Source organism: Triturus cristatus, chromosome 7 (assembly GCF_964204655.1).
Source record: "Triturus cristatus chromosome 7, aTriCri1.1, whole genome shotgun sequence".
In the NCBI taxonomy this organism is placed as follows: Eukaryota; Metazoa; Chordata; class Amphibia; order Caudata; family Salamandridae; genus Triturus; species Triturus cristatus.
The window spans coordinates 795,051,977-795,067,823 of NC_140590.1; the positions used below are offsets into that span (position 1 = coordinate 795,051,977).

A 15,847-nucleotide genomic window follows, 5' to 3' on the forward strand; every position below is an offset into this window, starting at 1 on the left:
TCCGTAGTTGGCAACTGAAGATCTAGTAGCTCCGCAGCCTTCCTGATGACCGCATGATACGGAGCCACATCTTTTGAGGGTTCATCTGAAGGTGGAGTGATTTCCCACTCAGGAGACAAATCCAGTCCACTAGCCTCCTTAAGCTCCTCAAACACCTCATCAGACTCAACCAGCTCTCCCTCTTCAGCTTCCTCCAAAAGGTACCTCCTTTCATCCACCACTCTCTGTGCTTCTCTTCTGGATCGAATCCGCACAAGCGGCGTCACCGTGTTCGAATCCGACGATGAAGCGCCGGTGAAGATGGAAGCGGCGTCGACGTCCTCGGCGCTGGTAGATGCCAAGACGGCGTCGCTGAGAAAAACGGCATGAAAGGGGCCTGCGGATAAATTAAACGCCATTGGACCCATCAGACCCGCAGGTGCACCAGTTGTGTACATGGCTCTCGTGAACACCCCATACATCGCATTCAGATAATGCGAGGGGTCCTGACCTGGCCCAGGGAATGCAGGGTACTTGTCAGGCATCATCGGACTCGAGCCAACCGGCGCCGACGGTGGAACAAGCGGCGTCGCAGGCTCACCCGGGACTTGAAGATCTTCAACCGGAGACGGAGCCGGAGATGGAACCGGGGACGGCATCGGAACCGGAGATGTAGCCGGAGCCGGCGAAGTCACTGGAGAAGAAGGACCAGGAGAATCCGGGACCGGTGAAGGAGACACGGATTCCTTTCGGCGTCGAGCCAGCGACTTCGAGTTCAGAGCCGAACTCTTATCAGAGTGATGATGAGAAGAATGCCTCCTCTTCTTCTTATGCTTCTTGGTTCGTGAAGCATGCCCCGAAGTCGACTTCGACGCCGACCTCGATCGTGACCTCGATCTCGACTTCCTTCTTCCTCTCTTTTCCTTTTTCATCTTAGCGATGAAGAGCTTCGCCTCCCTTTCTTTTAGAACTTTGGAGCTCATCTTGGGACAGCAAGAGCAACCATCCACATTGTGGTCGGATGAGAGACACCAAACACAGTCGTCATGTGGATCTGTGATCGACATGTGTTTGCCACATTCCCGACAGGGCTTGAAACCCAACTTCTTCGTCGACATCTTCTTCGAAGAGAAACAGGGAAACCCAGAAGAAAAACAAAGTAACAGTAAAGCTACCAACAGCAATTCCCAAAATCCGTTGGCGTCGATGGCGCGGAAAAAAGGGAACTGACGTCATTACGCCGACGAGGTCTTCTTATGGAGCCGGTGACGTCAGCGGAGTCGCGAGCGGAGCAGTGTCTCTGTGACGTCATCTTTGACCCCATCGGCGTGGACTGCTACAAAATTTTCCGAATGTTGCTGGCGCAGGGGATATTCACAAGGTGAGGAATCCACTGGCAGATGTATCCATCAGAAGTTGTTCACCTAAATGTGTGATCCATTTCTAATAAGGTTATTGTATTCAGATTTCATTGGTTTTCGTTTATGAAGTATACTGTTATCTCTAGTATTTGGGAGTTCATTTTCCAGGCTTTTAATGTCTTTTTCTAAAGAGTCTAGTTTTATGGAGATTGCTTTGTTCTTATAGGCCATGATTTTAATAATCACGCACCTTATTGTTGCTTTCATGACATCCCATACGCGTTTAAGAGAGCTATCTGTAGTATTATTTTCTGCGGTGAAGTATTTGATGACTTGTTTAGTATGATCTTTAAATTTTGTATCATTTAGTACGTCTTAGTTCAATTTTCAAATTCTATCTTTTGTGTTTTTTTCTTTATAAGCTACTACTTCGACTGAGATGCTTTCATGGTCCGAGACCAATATCGGCTTAATTTTAGGATTCATTGATTTTGCGGCAAGGGAGTAGTTATTAGGAATGTAGTTGATTTGTGAGAGTTAATAGTGGGGGTTGGGAGGGAGAAGTAAAATGTGAACTCACTTCATGTTGGGTTATGCATTCTCCATATGCAACTTAGTTTTGTTTGCAAAGGTTTCTAAAATTATATTACAGGGTAAATTAAAATTCCCTCCCAAAATAGTATTGAGTTGTTCAGTAATTCATTTATTTGTTATTAAGGTTTAGTAGAGGCCTATATGTTTACTATGTAAATGTCATTGCTTTCTAGTGCTGCTTTAAAATTGGCCATACCTTCATTATGCTGCTTTTCAACTATTTCGAGGTCTGAATTCGTAGATTTAACTTATCACTGCATTTTTCTTTTTGCCAACAGGAGAAAATGTTGGTTTGTGGACCCAGTGGCTATGCATAGATCAGATTTCTTGGGTTCCGATTTGTAGAAGGATAATGTCACCCCTCAAAATGTAGGAATAATCCATTTAATTTTAACAGGATGATTTAGCTCTTTTGTGTTCAAGGACAGTATTTTTAAAAGCTTATTTTGTCTGAGATGGATGGGTGGCCTTCAGATTATAGATAATACAGTGGTGTCTGACGTTCCAGAAATCTAAACGACTCTTTGCTAATTAAGTTCTTGGTATTACGTTGAATGTATTATGGATCATCTTTGTCATACTGGATGTACACATATAGAATACAGTCATAACAGCATCCAAGGGTTCACTCTTTAATTGTCATGATGTTGAAATAAGAAAGAGTTAGTCAAAATAAAGAGGAAAAATGGTAAGAAGAGGAAATGACACATTGAAACAAAAAAAAAAAGAAAACAAAAGATAGAAAAATAAATATTCTTTTTGCCCCTCCCGCCAACCCAAACAGTGAATAGAGTAACAATGGTGATCCCAAAAAGCCACATCTCCAACAGTCCTCATCAACTTTAATGAACATTTTTGACATCTGACTAGAATATTCATTAAAATGTTGTTGATAAGACCCTATACAATAACCTTTATTGTAACTTTCTGCCACACATCTAAAAGACTAAAGTGCACAAAAAAGTGATGGATGGAATGCTCGAGTTAATCTCAGCTACTGGTAATTACTTGGGCAGCATCCTAATCTATTGCTATTTTGCCCACCATGCCGCATCAGTTTGGATCCAGCTATATACAAATAAATCTTGACCCTGCTCCAATCGGAACAGTCCAGCCGGGACTGCAAAGCCAGGTCCTCTTGAACTGGAACACAAGCAACCCAGGACCGGTTTCACCATAGTTAGGGGTTCATCAGCCAGGAACAGCTTGGTTCCAGTAGTGGCACAGTCTGAACGGAACCCACTAAAGGAAGCATACTAACTAATCTTGGGAAGTAAAACTCGAGAAGTAATGCTTCACAGTGACATCAAAGGAGGTTCTCGTGAGTAGAAAGCAAGCTTTGGGTGTTATTCCAGAGTTTATTTTATATTGCTTCTTTTGCATTTATGAGCTAAAGTATACTCTTCAATGCTTCTTTATAAGCAGTCTAATTGTTCTTAGTGCAGGAATTTTAGGAGTAAATGTTGCCCATTAATTGTGAAAAGGGCAACTGCTATTTTCATACTTGAAATACATGGTGCCAGATGACCAGCGGAGCTTCCTGAGTCCCGAAGGAGAAGTCAGACTAATTTCCATGAGAACAAAAAGAGGCTGATTTGAGATTTGTACAAAACTTAATGGAAGATGCTTGACATTTTATCTTCGGCTGTTGTCTAGGCTTAAAAGCTAGTGGAAACTAAAATAGGTCTTTGTCTTTCAGATATGGGTCTCATTGCAGGTGTCCACATAGCTTCGCCACAGAAAATGTATACAGCACATACATTTTGGCAACATGACATTTTGGGCTTGTAATGCCCACCCGTTGGTATGCTTCAAATTATGGTACGAAAACCACAGTAAATAGGTGCCAGGCCAACACTCACTAGATGCAATTATCATCTCTTAATATTTGTTTTTTCTTCAAAAAAGCCTCTGCTCGTCCACCTGAGCACAAACAAACATGCTGTGTGCAACTCTAAAGTGGGCAGGAAACAATACAGAGGCTTGTGCAGCAGAATAGAATTTCTGTTACTATGAACAATAAATCCTTTAGCCTAGAGACTGGTTCTGAGCTGGGATCAGGGAAACAAATAAAAATCTTTAAAAAGAAAAAACTCTACAGTATACATAACTTGTATATATTCCTGCCAGTTTCAGAACACCTTCTCATAATATTCTCCTAAAAGTCAACCAACACTGCTACCACCTCCAGAAATTCTGATCGAAGCTTAATTGTTTATGTAACACTGTTTCGGTGCCACACCACTGCTCCACCGTAATTCAGACTAAGTCCTGAACGTGATCCCGGAGGCCCGACCCCTTGCCAGCAGCAGGGCAATCTAAAAGTGTAAGATTTGATTTACTGACTAGCTGCCATTTTCCAATCTTCTCATTATGCGGTTTGTAGCATTTTTCCATCTCTATCTTGAAAATTGCTTCCATCCCTTTAAATACTGAGGCGTCTGCAGCTTTAAACATTGTGCTGTAAGGGTCTGCTTCAGTGTTTAGGTTCATGCGACTATTTTCAAATACCCTCACTCTGTACTTAACATTGTCCGTTTATACAGAGAGAATGAGATATCCTCCGTGCCCTATCACCTTTGGCTATACTGGACATTTCAGTTTAATTTATGCTAGGCATCTCCCTGCCGCCGCTTGCACTTTAAAAACAGTTGGAAAAATCCTACGTGCTGAAGCAGAGTCTTTACTTCTCAACGTCTAGCCTTCAAGCTTCTCGGTTACCTATCAGATTCCTCCAAAATTCTCTTATTGGTGCCTGAGCACTCGTATTTCACCATGCAGGCACGCAGCTCCCTCCAGCCCAGTCAGTTAAAAAAAAAATCTCCGATGAAAACCAGGGGTAGAAGGAGGTGCCAATGAAGGCTAGTGTAGGAAGAAACATGCGGAAAAGACTAAATAATAAACCAATTCAAAGACTGAAGGCAATGAAAAACATTGTAAAAAGGTTGGCAAACCAATCAATGTATGCAGTGAAATTGGCACACTGGTCAATCAGCTAGCACTTTGATTGCCCTTCTCACAAAAAAAGAGAGCTCAGGAATTAAACTACCCAAGCTGAAGAAATAAAGGGTTTATTAAGTAAAAATAATTATCATTAGAAGCATAAATCTGACAGACACCCATAAATACAAAAGAAAAACCTACAGTTAAAGTACTCACTTAGGATGCCTGATGTCTGGAAGCGAGCGGTTGAGAGAGATGTTATCGCTCACATAAATATTAAATCCATTTTCCCTATAAGCCTGGTCAACTCGGTCAGCATCAGTCAGTGGGTATGGCTTCCCCTGCTCTCCATTGCCTTTGGGTGGAAAAAAGGCAAAAGTTAATTCTCTGATACCAATATAAGACAATGAGACAGAGAGCTAGGTCCAGACACATGAATAGGAAGAACTCAAAATAACAAATTATTTCTTATGGCAGTGTAGAACAAGTTACTTACCTTCGGTAACCATGTAACTATAAGAGACAGAAGTTAGTTGTAGATTCCTTACCTTAGAATTACCCCCAGGCTTCAGACTGGATCCAGACATTTTTCTTAGCAGCACTTCTGCATGTCGGTAGGTGGCATCGGTCGACTCCGCATTCGTCGTCATCGGGTGGACGTTGCGGTGCCTACTTAGATGCCGCCCCTGTGCGCGGACGTCAGTTCTAACAAGGCTTTGCACGCCTGAAGCACAGAAACATGAAAGACACTGACCACTGGTGTGTAGCAACCAGGGCCCTGTAAGGTAGTCCCTATCCCTAGATGTCAGTTCACAGAGAGGGGAGGATAGGTGGGGCGGTAAGGAATCTGCAACTGACCTATGTCTCTTACAGATACATCGTTAATGAAGGTAAGTAACTTGTTTATCTGAAAGAGACAGTTAGTTGTAGATTCCTTACCTTAGAATAGATTCCCCAACAATGCCATCCCCGGAGGAGGGTCTGTGAACCAAGTTCATATTAAAAAGTCATGGAGGACCGAACAGGCAAAATACCCATTCCTCCGGACTTGGCTGTCCAGGCAGTAATGACTGGTGAACGTGTGCAAAGATGCCCACGTTGCCGCCTGGCAGATATCATGGAGTGGGACTCCACGTACCAAGGCAGTGGTTGCTGCCGTAGCCCTAGTGAAATGAGCGCACAGCCCCACAGGAGCATCCTCCTTCGCGAAAGCGTAGCAGATCTTTATGCAAATGACAACATGTCGAGAGATGGTACGTTTTTGAACAGCCCGGCCTTTCTTGGCACCTACATACCCAATAAAGAGTTGATCATCCACCTGGAAATCTTTGGTGCGGTCAAGGTAGAATGATAGCGCAGGTTTAGGGTCCAGACGGTGGAGTCTCTCCTCCTCCTTGGAAGGGTGCAGAAGTGGAAAAAAGGTGGGCAAAGTGATAAGACTGTCCTACATGAAAGGGTGTAACCACTTTAGGAAGGAACAAAGGCCTCGTTCTAAGCACCACTTTGTCCGGATGCACAAGTGGGGCTTGGAAGACGAAGCTTGCAGCTCACTCACCCTGCATGCAGAGGTGATGGCCACATGGAAGGTAGTTTTCAGAGTAAGAAGCCTAAGAGGACAGTTATGAAGAGGCTTGAAGGAAGCACACATAAGATATGTTAAAACAAGATTCAAGTTCCACTGGGGCATTATGAAAGGAGCAGGAGGAAATAGACGATTAATGCCCTTAAAGAATCCATTTACAATAGGGGACTTTTACTTGTTACATCTACAGGCATATACTGATTTAGTGGAGGGACGCCTGGCTGCCAGGATGACATTACAGACTTTGGACGGAAGGTCGAAAGCCGTCAACTGTCGCTGCTCAATCTCAATGCAATGAGGTGGAGACTGGATGGGTTAAGGTGAGGAACAGTCCCCTGCTGCTGCGACAGAAGATTCTCCCGAAGGGGTAGTCTGATCGGAGGATTGATGGCCATGCTCAGGAGCTTGGGGTACCAGACTCTTCGTGCCCAGCCCGTAGTCACAAGATTAATATGGGCCCGGTTGCGCTTGATCTTCTTGAGCACTTGGGGCAGAAGTGGTACAGGAGGAACGGCGTACAGGAGGCCGCAGTTCCACTTGCAACGAAAGGTGTCGCGAGCGAGTGTCGCCTTGGAAACTCCAATGCGCAATAATGCTGACATTGCACGTTCTCTTAGGTGGTGAACAGATCTAACCAAGGATCTCCCCAATGCTGAAAGAGACCTTGTACCATCTCAGAATGAAGACACCATTCGTGATCGATCAAGCACCGATGGCTGCTTTTGTCCGCCCTGGCATTCAGAGAACCCGCCAGGTGTTGAACCACCAGGCTTATGCCCTGATGTTCCATCCATGTCTAGAGGCAAAGAGCCTCCTGACATAGGGTCCACAACACCACACCACCCTGTTTGTTGCAGACCCACATGGCGGTGTTGTTCTCTGGGAACACCAGCACCACTTTCCCTTTGAGAGAGGGAAGGAATGCCTTTGGTGCCAGTCAGATTGCCCGGAGCTACAGCAGGTTGATAAGGAGCCCAGATTCCGCTAGAGACCAGATGCTTCTGATCTCCGCCTCTCCCAGATGGCCGCCCCATCCCAGGAGTAACGCTCCTGTCATCACCATTAGATCTGGTTGGGGGAAGGGAGAGGGATCTACCTCTGGCCCAAGCATGGTTGGTTATCCACCACTGCAACTTTTGTGCAGTTCCCTCTGAGATCTGAACATAGTCAGAAAGATTCCCCTGATGCTACGCCCACTGGAACTTCAGGTTCCACTGCAGTGTCCGCATATGCCATCTGGCATTATCCACCAGCAGGATGCAGGAGGCCAGAAGGCCCAGCAGCCTCAGAGTCATTCTCACCGAAATCCAAGATAGAGGTTGAAACATCAGTATCATAGCCTGAATATCCCAGACTTGCTGCTCGGGAGGATAGGCCAGAAACTGCACTGTGTCCAGAACAGCTCCAATGAAACAGAGCGTTTGAGAAGTGGTCAGGTGTGACTTCGGCACATTTATAGTGAACCCCAGCGAATGCAGGAGGTCCACCGTAGTCAGGAGGTGGGTGACGACTGCCTGGGGCGAGCCCGCCTTCAACAGCCAGTCGTCTAGATAGGCGAAGAATGGAACCCCTGATCTGAGCAGATGACGCATGTGCAGGTGTACAGTTAAGAAAAACCTCCAGATCCAGTCTGACGCCTTGGGGAAATTCGAAGGTAAGGAATCTACAACTGTCTCTTTCAGATTGGATCTATTATGTAAAATGTATGCAAATACACTTTATCTTTTACTGGTACACTGCCACTGCATTTAGATGCAGTATTCATTCAGCTAGTACCTTACAAGTGATTAAAAAGCAAAAACCAATGATAAGCACTTAATTTCTTTTTTTTTCTTTTTTTAAAGCCCACGGTCCCAGGGTATTGTCCAGGAGGCCACTGCAGCTTGTGCAAACAACTGACCTTACCATGGTTTCTAAATGCCAGTATAAACACTTCTTACTAAGCATCAAACTCCTACAAATGTGACCGTGTGTACACTTGCAGGCCACTCAGAGGTCCAAGAATGCTCTGTTAAGAAATCGATAGCACCACCATGTGGTGCACTGTGACAAATAAGTGCTCATATTAAGAATTAAGTGCCGTCGACAAGAACCGGCAAGCACTGGTACAAATTAAGCACAGCATATAATGCTTTCACTGCTTCCTACCCTCACTTCAGGTAACAGGAGAATATTTCCCCTGGAACCTAGATAAGTCTAAAATAATTTTCAAACACCCATAAAAAAAGCAACCTGTTCTGGTCATGAAAAACGTAAGAAACACGCAGCATAAGGTACAGATAGTTGGCCATCTAAGAAAATATTATATGAATGCAATGAATAAGAGAGAATATGTTTTGTTCAAAATCAAAAAAAATGTTCCACCATAAAGGCTGAGATTTCTAACATGATAAAATTGTATATTAATACAAAAAAACTTCTGTGCTCGCTTGTGATTTAATAAGGAGTACCTGCTGGGTACAATGTTTTCATGTTTTATAGCATCAAGTTTGTATTGTTTCCAAAAACCTCTTACTGTGAATAATGTAAGATTTAGTGCAAAACAATCTGTGGCTGGATTGTACAAACTGCCTCTAGAGCAGTCTTTGTACTCATTAAGCAATTATTACTTGAGAAGATGTCAATATTTGTATGCCCCTTTCTGTAATTCTCACTGTAAGGCACAGTGTCAGTCTGCACAATGGACAGTGAGCATTCGTCAGTGTGTGTACACAAGCCACTAATAACTTTAATTAAATAGACATCGTGGTTACGACCTTGTAATGATGTGTAGCCTTAGTTGTCTTTTAAATTATTTATCTATGCGGACTCAGAGCAGTCCGCTTGCCTCGTAACCGTCACGGATCCCAATGTTGTAATGCCCCTCAAATGTAGAATACTAAACACATTCTACGTGACATCACTACATTTTCCCCTTTCTTAACAAGGTTAATCTTCATACAGTAATTAACAAAATAAAACAAAATATCAAAACAAAATAACAATAAAAAAAATTAAATCATTAACATACTTCATTCAATCTTTGAGGTCTTCTTTGCATCCTTCCTGTTCTTCTGAGAGAAATGCAACCATGCACATCATCTCTCTTTTCATGAACTGCAATTGGAGCTGGATTTGCAAACTTCTTGAAATGTGCCTTATTTCTTATTATTGCCTTATCTTCATTCTGAGCAGTAATAGCTGATCCCTTTACTTTTGTTACTTCCAAAGGAAATGGGTGAAACTTGCTCATAGACTTTCATGTCTGATTTTGTCTTACTAATACACAGTTTCAAACTTTGTAATTCCTTGTGTGAATATATTTCCTTTGCTCTGCATGTTTCATCTTTTCTTTCATCATTTCATCCCTTTTTTCAATTTGCGCATGTTCCTTAGGAGGTTTCAAAGGTATCTGTGCTAAGCGTGTTTGTCTAGAGTGACCAAACATCAGCTCTGATGGACTTGGACTTTTCTCAGTCGATCCATGAGGTGTATTTCTATAATCACGTGAGACTTAACACACAGCTTGATCTATAGAAATGTCTGTTAGTTTTGCCCTTTGCACATTGTTTTTTTAAAAAGTGGCCATTAATCTTTCCACTATTGCGTTTGCTTGTGGCCAGAGTGGAGTCATTCTTCTGTGTTGTAATACCATGTAATCAAGAAACTTCTCAAACTCTTCTCCATTGAAAGGCAGACCATTATCTGTCTTTAATATGTTGGGTATACCCGAAGCTGAACAAGTGTCAACAATAACAGGCAGTATCACGATGTAGAGGTGGTTGATACTGACTTTACAACTAGAAATCTTGACTATTCATCAATTAGGACAAACAAATATTGTCCAGAGTCTAATGGCTCATAGAAATCACATGCTAGTTCAGACAACACTGTATTTGGTAGCCTAGACATGTGCAACTCTTCAATAGTTCTCTCTCTTGTCGTACATTGACCGAAATGACAAGATTGTATGATTTTTTCTACTTGACTGCAATGTCTCAGAAACCACACCTTTTCTCTTAGCAGAATTTTTGTTGCCGATATTCCTCTGTGATTCTCATGTGCAAGATTGATGACAGGCCTTTGTAAATTGCTTGGAATGACTATTCTGCTGCCTCTTATAAGATTGCCAGAAGTGGTTGTCATTAGCTCTGCCTGTACATTTTTTAATGCAAGCACACCTCAAACATTTTCCAGGTTAAAATCTTGTCATGGCATTGAGATGCATCCACTTAGACTTCTTAATCTTTTTACTTCTGCCAGAGTATTGTCTTTGTTAGATTCATGAATCAATTCTTGCTCTGATATTACTTCAGGAACTGTTGATTTGATTATGAAGTTTATATATTCTTCTGTGTCATCCATTTCCTTTTTGTCTACATCACTAGGGTGTCTGGACGAATAGTCAGCTGGATTGTACTCTTTTCCAGGCTTATAAATTATTTTAAAATCATAGTCCATTAGTCTCATACCCCACCTTTCAATCCGATGAGATATTTTTGCCTTTGGAGTTCCTAAAATAGTTGTGAGTGCCTGGTGATCTGTTATCAAAAACGGTTTTTCAAATAAAAAGATGTGATAATGCTTGCATGCCCAGACCACTACCAAGCTTTCCTTTTCTGTTTGAGGGTATTTCTTCTCAACATCCGTTAAACTTTTGCTGGCATGTGAAACCACAAACCTTGGTTTTTCTTTGCCAAACTTATGCTAATAGGATGGCACCTAATCCTACTGGACTCTCATCCACCACTATTTCTGTACATAAATTTGAGTCAAAATACTTTAGATTTTCTGCTGACGCTAGGTCATCTTTTATATTTCTTGAATGCACTTTTACATTCCTTATTCCAGATGAAAGTCCACTCTTTATCTGTTAATTCTCTAAGAGGTGCACTGACAGTAGCATAATCTTTGATATAAAACGAACAATAGCTAGCCATTCCCAAGAAAGAGCGTAACTCCGTTATATCTTTTGGACTAGGCATTGCTATTAAGGAAGACACTTTCTTTGGATCCGGCCTCATCCCTTTGCTTAAAAACATATTACCATAAAATGTTAATTCCAGTTTAGCAATCTCACATTTATCTGGGTTTAATGTCAGTCCAGCTTTCAGAAGTTCTTGACACACTGCCCTCAATGCTTGGTCATGCTCCCTTTCTGAATTTTCCAAAAACAAGAATATCATCACTCTATATCATTGAATTATTTACTGGTCTGATAACATTTTTTATGATCTCCTGAATTTTTTTTGCAGCTGAGCCTATTCCAAAATTAAGTCTTTTGTAGCGGAATAGCCCCAAATGTGTTGAAAAAGTTGTGATATATCTTGATTTTTCATTGATTTCGATCTGATGATAGCCCTTGCAGAGGTCCAATTTTGAGAAAACTTTTGCACCATACAGAATGCTAATCATATTGTTCAAATATGGCCCAGGATGCCTTTCGCTTTCAATTGCGGCATTTGGTACTCTCATCTCAACACAAATTCGGATCGAACTTGTGTTTTTCTTAGGCACCAATTCAATTGGAGACACCAAAGTTGTTGGACCTGTTACAGGCTCAATTATGTCTTAAGTAGAGAATTGATTTCTTGTTCAACTTTATTTTGCATGTGGATTGAGACCCTCCTATGCATTTGCACAACAGGTTTCACTTTATCGTTTATGGGCAAAAAAATAGTTCTTCCTTTTAATTTTCCAAGAACCACAGTCAAAGTGGGAACTGTTCCATTGTTACATGAAACGTCACGGCTAACAGTCCCATCAATTGAGCTGTGACATTACATTGTAGGCAAGGTCCAGACGTTTACCCTTTTAACACATGTATTTCCTCTTAAGAGACATATCCCCATAACTTAATTTTTCTTCAAACTTCCCTAAACAGGTTACAAGGCGTTTACGTCCCCACTGGAAGACATTGACAATTGATGGAACAAGAAAAGGTTTATCCAACATTTTATCATATTCAGATGTACACATTATATTACATGTTGCTCCACTGTCCAAAACAAATGGAACTTTCTGAGATCCTACTAATATGTCAACAGATGCTGTTTTTTCAATATCTTTTTTTTAACAAATTGATCTTTTCATCTTCATTTTCCTGTGACAATATAGTTGTTCTTGTTCAAATTCACAAACAGAAGAATCATCAACGCTTTCCATCTGTCTAATATATTTTATGTTTCCTTTGAATTGACTTTTCCATGTTTTTCCGTTAACTCTTCTTTTGAATCTGCATACACTTGAAAATTGATTCATTCTTCAATATTCTTTCCACTGCTGTCCCATTGCTGGACATATATTCGTATGCAGAAATGATTGTCCACATCTATAACATGTTCTTTTCTCCTTTTTGAAAGAGGTCATTTTTTCCGGTTGTTCCATACTATTGCCAGTTTTGTTGTTCTTTTTGACCATTTCATTTTTATTATCTTTTTTTGGTCATTTGGCGGACTTGTTCTAATGTTTTGACTCTGCCTTGTTCCAAATTGTTTGCATGTTTTTTTTTGCCTGAGCATCAGTACATGCCATGCATAGAATTGTTTTTAAATCACACTTTTTTCTAAGAGTTTCTTTCTCAATTCTACTGAATTACATCCATGGATAATCCTCAACCTGACCGCTTCCTCGATATTGAATATCTCAAATTCACAGAACATGACTAACTTTCTTAACTTTGTCACAAATTCATCAATTGTCTCATTATCTTGTTGACATGTTATATGACAAGTGTACCTTTCGAAATCTACATTTCTTTACAGATCAAACCTCTCACTTAGACTTTTCATAATCCATTTATAAGTATTTTTATATGCATCCGGAAACGTGATGATTATATTTTCCACTTCGTCACCCACTAAATTAAGAAGTAAATCCTTTGCTTGCTCATCAGTGTATTTCTTCCATGTGGCTTTTAAGAAATGCTCAAACCTTCTTGTCCATTTTTCCCCACCTTTGAGCAATCGTTTGTTCATCTGTGATATCAAACGGTAGAGGTCTCCTATAAATCATGTTCAACACATTTTCTTCCTCTTGAACATTGACATCATCCATATGTGTGTTTGCTGATGTACTTGTTGAACTTTTACCTTCCTCTAATATTACACTTTCCATTTTATATTTCTGTTTTCACTTAAGATGAGAGAACTGGTATTTTACCCTTTTACTTTTTATTTTATTTTTTTACATTTTTGCCTGAATTTTAGTCTTTTCCACTCTTTTCTAAAATTTGCCTGACTTCAATATGGTTTCCCATTCATTTCAATGAAATATCCCAAAACTTGCTTGGTCTCAAGATGGCCACAGAGATTTTCGAAATCTCGCATGAACTTCTCCTTGCCTGATTTCAAGATGGCCGCTGCTTAGTGACACCAGGCTCACACGAGATTTGCTGCGTGCATTCTCTAATGATCACAGGGATTGAGAGCTCCTCGAGCGCACACCAGTAAGCGTCCTCTTTTTAAATGATCAGTTTTATAATAGCATTCCTTCAAGTTTTAATTCCATGCCACATTGCGTGTCCAATGTAACATGGCACAGATCCAGCAATCCTCAGCTATTCATACACCGATTACGCCAATTTCATATTTTGTCAATTTTATAAGACGTGTAGCGCTTTTACCGGCTTTGAAGAAAAGATTGTGCTTGGGTTCGCATCGGCGCTCATCGTCAATCTGTAATGATGTGTAGCCTTAGTTGTCTTTTAAATTATTTAGATGGACACAGAGCAGTCTGCTTGCTCGTAACAGTCACAAATCCCAACGTTGTAATGCCCCTCAACTGTAGAATACTAAACACATTCTACGGGGCCATAACTACATGCCACCATTCTACATAACATCACTACAGACCTCACACCTAAAAATCACAAAAATTAAGCAATTATGGTGAGTGCCTCAACACTACACGTCTCATGGCAGCGCACACAGTCCCACAGATGAGATGTTAAGGGCTTAGCCAAAGTGACAAGTTCACCTTTTCTTCCTCAGTGTCTAGGGTGCAAGGCCATCAGCTGTGCGCAGCACGCGCAGTACATAGTCTAGCTTCCGAACCCTTTTGCCATGTGCACTGGGATATGGGTGTAGCATCTTCAAGCCCAGGCACTTCCCAAAATCATTGTGCAGTGAAAGTCTGATATGTAGGTACAGGCATTGATGGAAGTGATGGGGTAGGAAGGGGAAAGTGGCCTTGTTACGGACATGTTTTGATTTTGTGCATTGATTTTAGTACTAGGTTACGCTTTAGGTTTATAAATGTTGAAACACCAGTAGATTTTCATTTGACTCGCATGTTGATTTGAAATTATTGGTATTCTTAAAATCTCAAACATTAAATTAGATCCTTATATGCATCAGAATAGAAGACATACAACACTGAAGGAACCTACAAACTCGTATTATTTATGTACTGAAAGATGTTCTTGAATTGCCTGTCACCATTCAGCACTATTCTGTCCACCACACCAGATACCCCCTGTTGCTAACAGGGAAACAAACAAGAGTGCATATAACTCCTACACCCAAATTATTTTGGTGCAAAGCATCAATCTATCCATGGGGACTGAGCTACTCATGAAGTTTCTGTATATGAAGCAACAGATTAAATTGCCTGCCTTTCTGTTTCTTCCAACAAATGCTGTTCAGTTTATTCAAGGGCATTCCCTCTTTATGTCCGGTCATCTCTGCAACATGGGAATATTGCGGAACATTGTGTGATGAATGGTTTCAAAACGGTAAGTAAACTTCTATTGATATCCGCTCCATTTTCGTGATCCTCACTACTACCCTGGCCATTAGCCATTATGCAGTGAGAATCAAAGCAAGGTGAACATTAGTTCCTCAACTTTCGAAATGCAAAGTAAAAGCCTTTTTTCAGCAGGGTTAAACTGGAAGCATTCACAAAGTAGGAAACCACAATTTTGAGATTGAGAGATTGTATCGCCAGCTGAATTGATAAGCTAATATTTACCCTGTAATAATATAATCTAAACTTGCACGTTTTTAAAAGAAGGTGCAAGGTACCGGAAATACTATTTGTCATTTTGAAATAGCTTAAACACTACAGAATGAATAAATGTTTTCATAGATTTAATTTAAGAGATGTCATTTTGATACTGCAAAATCAAAATTAACCAAAAACAAGTAGAATATATTGTTTTAGCAACACCGTTTTAAGCAGAATATCGTAAGAAGTGCTGTTGCATTCTGTTCTGAAGGTTTTCAATACTGAATATCATTCCATGTTTTTCCCCAGCTTAATAGAAGCACTAATTTAAATAGTCAATTTCAATGAAGTGGTGACATATTTAAACTTTCACCAACAAAAGGAAAGTAAAAAAAGTTGACCCCTCAGTTACTCAAAATCTAATAGTGAAATGCACTTGTAATACGGCAGACGAGATATCCAT

At 40.9% G+C, this 15,847-nt stretch overlaps 1 protein-coding gene across 2 annotated transcripts in view; it reads right to left on the minus strand.

The window, feature by feature from the left end:
• The window catches only part of GALNT10 (polypeptide N-acetylgalactosaminyltransferase 10), a 553,591-nt gene that overhangs the window by 262,322 nt on the left and 275,422 nt on the right, over positions 1–15,847 (minus strand). For both annotated transcript variants that reach the window (XM_085617641.1, XM_085617642.1), the window contains one exon: positions 5,094–5,232. In XM_085617641.1, coding sequence (XP_085473767.1) covers positions 5,094–5,232 — 139 coding nt within the window. The remainder of the gene's footprint in view (positions 1–5,093; positions 5,233–15,847) is intronic.